Genomic DNA, 2,500 nt, shown 5'->3' with positions numbered 1-2,500 from the left:
GTTATTATCAATATTATCCTTACTACCATTTCATTGTTGTTATTATCATTAGTGTCATCTAAATGTTGTTGTTGTTAATATTATTGTTATTTCTATAATTACTATTAATATCCTCACTGTTATTACTAGTGATATCGTCGCTGTTGCTGTTGTTACTAGTAGTAGTACCATTATCATCATCATTGCCATCATCATCATTATCATCGTCTTTATCATCATCACCATCATCACCACATCCACACCACCACCACCACCATCTCCATCACCACCAACATTTCACAATCATCACCACCATCCCCCCACCTTCCCCGCCCCCATCACACCACCATCTTCACCACCACCACCTCCGCAACTCCCGCCCCCCATCACCAGCACCATCACCACCATTTTCACCACCATCCCCACTCCCCCTCCCCACTCATCACCACTAGTACCACCACCTTCACCATCCCCCCACCTCCTCCGCACCTCCCCCCATCAACAACACCATCTTCACCACCATCCCCACCATCACCACCTTCACCACCACCCCACTCATCCCCCTCCATCACCCCCACCTCCTTCACCACCTCACCACTCATTCCATGCTCCCCACCCTACCCCGGCACACCCCCCCCCCCCCCCAAACATCCCCCATCCCCACCTTCCTCCAATCATCCCCCACCTCCTTCACCACCACCACCATCCCAACCCCCACCCACCCTCACCCCCAAACATCCCCCATCCCCACCTTCCCCTCCCACCATCCTCTTCACCTCCTTCACTCACCACCACCATCCCCCCCATTCCCCACCTTCTCACCCCCCCACCCCACCCCAACCCCCCAAACCCCACCAAATGACTCCTCTTCCAGCTGACCGTCACCTCTCACCACCACCACCCACCACCCCCACCCCCACCCCAAACCCCCACCAACGGATTCCTCTTCCAGCTGACCGTCACCTCCTTCACCACCACCACCCACCATCCCCCACCCCCACCCCCAAACCCCACCAACGGACTCCTTCCAGCTGACCGTCACCACCACCACCACCCACCACCCCCCACCCCCACCCCCAAACCCCCACCAACGGACTCCTCTTCCAGCTGACCGTCACCTCCTTCACCACCACCACCATCATACCCCCACCCTACCCCGCACCCCCAAACCCCTACCAACGGACTCCTCTTCCAGCTGACCGTCAGCGACTGCCCCGGCGTGCCCCCCGCCCTCAACGCGTGGGTGGGTCTCAACGCCCTCATGTTCCTCGGCCTCTTCGGCGACTTCTACGTCAAGTCTTACCTGGAGAAGAGGGCGTCGGCGAAGGTAAGGAGAGGGAGGAGGGAGGGAGGGAGGGAGGAGGGAGGAGGGAGGGAGGGAGGCAGGAAGGAGGGGAGGGAGGGAAGGAGGGAGGGAGGGAGGAGTGAGGGAGGGAGGGAGGAGGAAAGGAGGGAGGAGGGAGGAGGAGGGAGAGAGGGGAGGGAGGGAGGAGGGAGGGGGGGGGGGGGGGATGGGTTGTGGGTGGGTGGGGGTGGGGTGGGGTGGAGGGGGTGTTTGGTTGTTTGTTTGCTTTTTTTACTGTTTTCGGTTTTCTCAGCTCTTTTTTTCTTTCTTTTTCTTCTGTGTGTCTGGTCCTTTCTTTCTTTCTTTTTTTCTTTGTCTCTTTTTCTCTCTCGGTTTCTCTCTGTCTCCTCTTTTATTTCTCTCTCTCTCTCTCTGCCTCTCTCTCTCTCTCTCTCTGCCTCTCTCTCTCTCTCTCTCTCTCTCTCTCTCTCTGCTGTCTATCTCTGTCTGTCTGTTTGTGTGTTTGTCAAGGTCTACTTCCTCTTCTTCCATAAGGGTATCCTGCCTTTCCTGTTCTGCAATAAAAAGATAATATATGACACATAGACAAATGAATAATTAGATTAAAAAATAATGAAAAAGGAAACAAAAAAAAATATTCAGACAGAGAAAAAAAGTAAAAAAAAAGAATCTACCCATTTTCGTCTCACTGATATTTTACCCTAACCCCCTCCCTCCCTTCCCCTTCCCCCTACTACCTTCCCTACCCCCCCAATTTACTCCCCCCCCTCCCTTCCCCTTCCCCCTACCTCCCTTCCCTACCTCCCTAATTTACTCCCCCTCCCTTCCTTTCCCCCCTATCTCCCTACCCCCTCCCTCTCCCCTTCCCCCCCTACCTCCCTACCCCCTCCCTTCCCCCTTCCCCCTACCTCCCTACCCCCAAGCACTTACCCCCCCCAACAGCAGAAGGCGCAGACGGTCTCCTCCGCCGCCCGCGTGTCCGAGGCGCCCTTGTACTCCAAGATCCCGAGCAAACTGCCGCCCAACAGCGTCGCCGGCACCGCCTACCAGACCCTGGACATGTGCGAGAAGATGGCACTGAGGAGTCGCCTGGGTGCCATCTAACGGCCGTGGCACCTGCGGGATGGGCTTCGTCTGTCTCTTTTCATTTTTTCGATTTAATTTTCTTTTTCTTTTTTATTATTCCTTTTTTTCTCTTCACTTTCTTCTTTTTCG

General features: G+C 55.0%; 1 protein-coding gene across 2 annotated transcripts in view; it reads left to right on the top strand.

The window, feature by feature from the left end:
- LOC138862988 (very long chain fatty acid elongase 7-like) overlaps positions 1–2,500 on the top strand; it is a 21,987-nt gene that overhangs the window by 18,233 nt on the left and 1,254 nt on the right. Inside the window, exons 8-9 of one of the 2 annotated variants that reach the window (XM_070126430.1) lie at positions 1,175–1,306; positions 2,231–2,500. The exon at positions 2,231–2,500 is cut by the window's right edge and continues 1,254 nt beyond it. In XM_070126430.1, coding sequence (XP_069982531.1) covers positions 1,175–1,306; positions 2,231–2,389 — 291 coding nt within the window. In that variant the 3' untranslated portion in view covers positions 2,390–2,500. Of the gene's footprint in view, positions 1–1,174; positions 1,307–2,227 lie in introns of both variants that reach the window. The other variant, XM_070126429.1, reaches the window with a different exon arrangement.

This window comes from Penaeus vannamei, chromosome 10, assembly GCF_042767895.1.
Source record: "Penaeus vannamei isolate JL-2024 chromosome 10, ASM4276789v1, whole genome shotgun sequence".
In the NCBI taxonomy this organism is placed as follows: domain Eukaryota; kingdom Metazoa; phylum Arthropoda; class Malacostraca; order Decapoda; family Penaeidae; genus Penaeus; species Penaeus vannamei.
The sequence above is the reverse complement of the archived record's forward strand: the minus strand, read 5'-3'. Positions and strand labels throughout refer to the sequence as shown.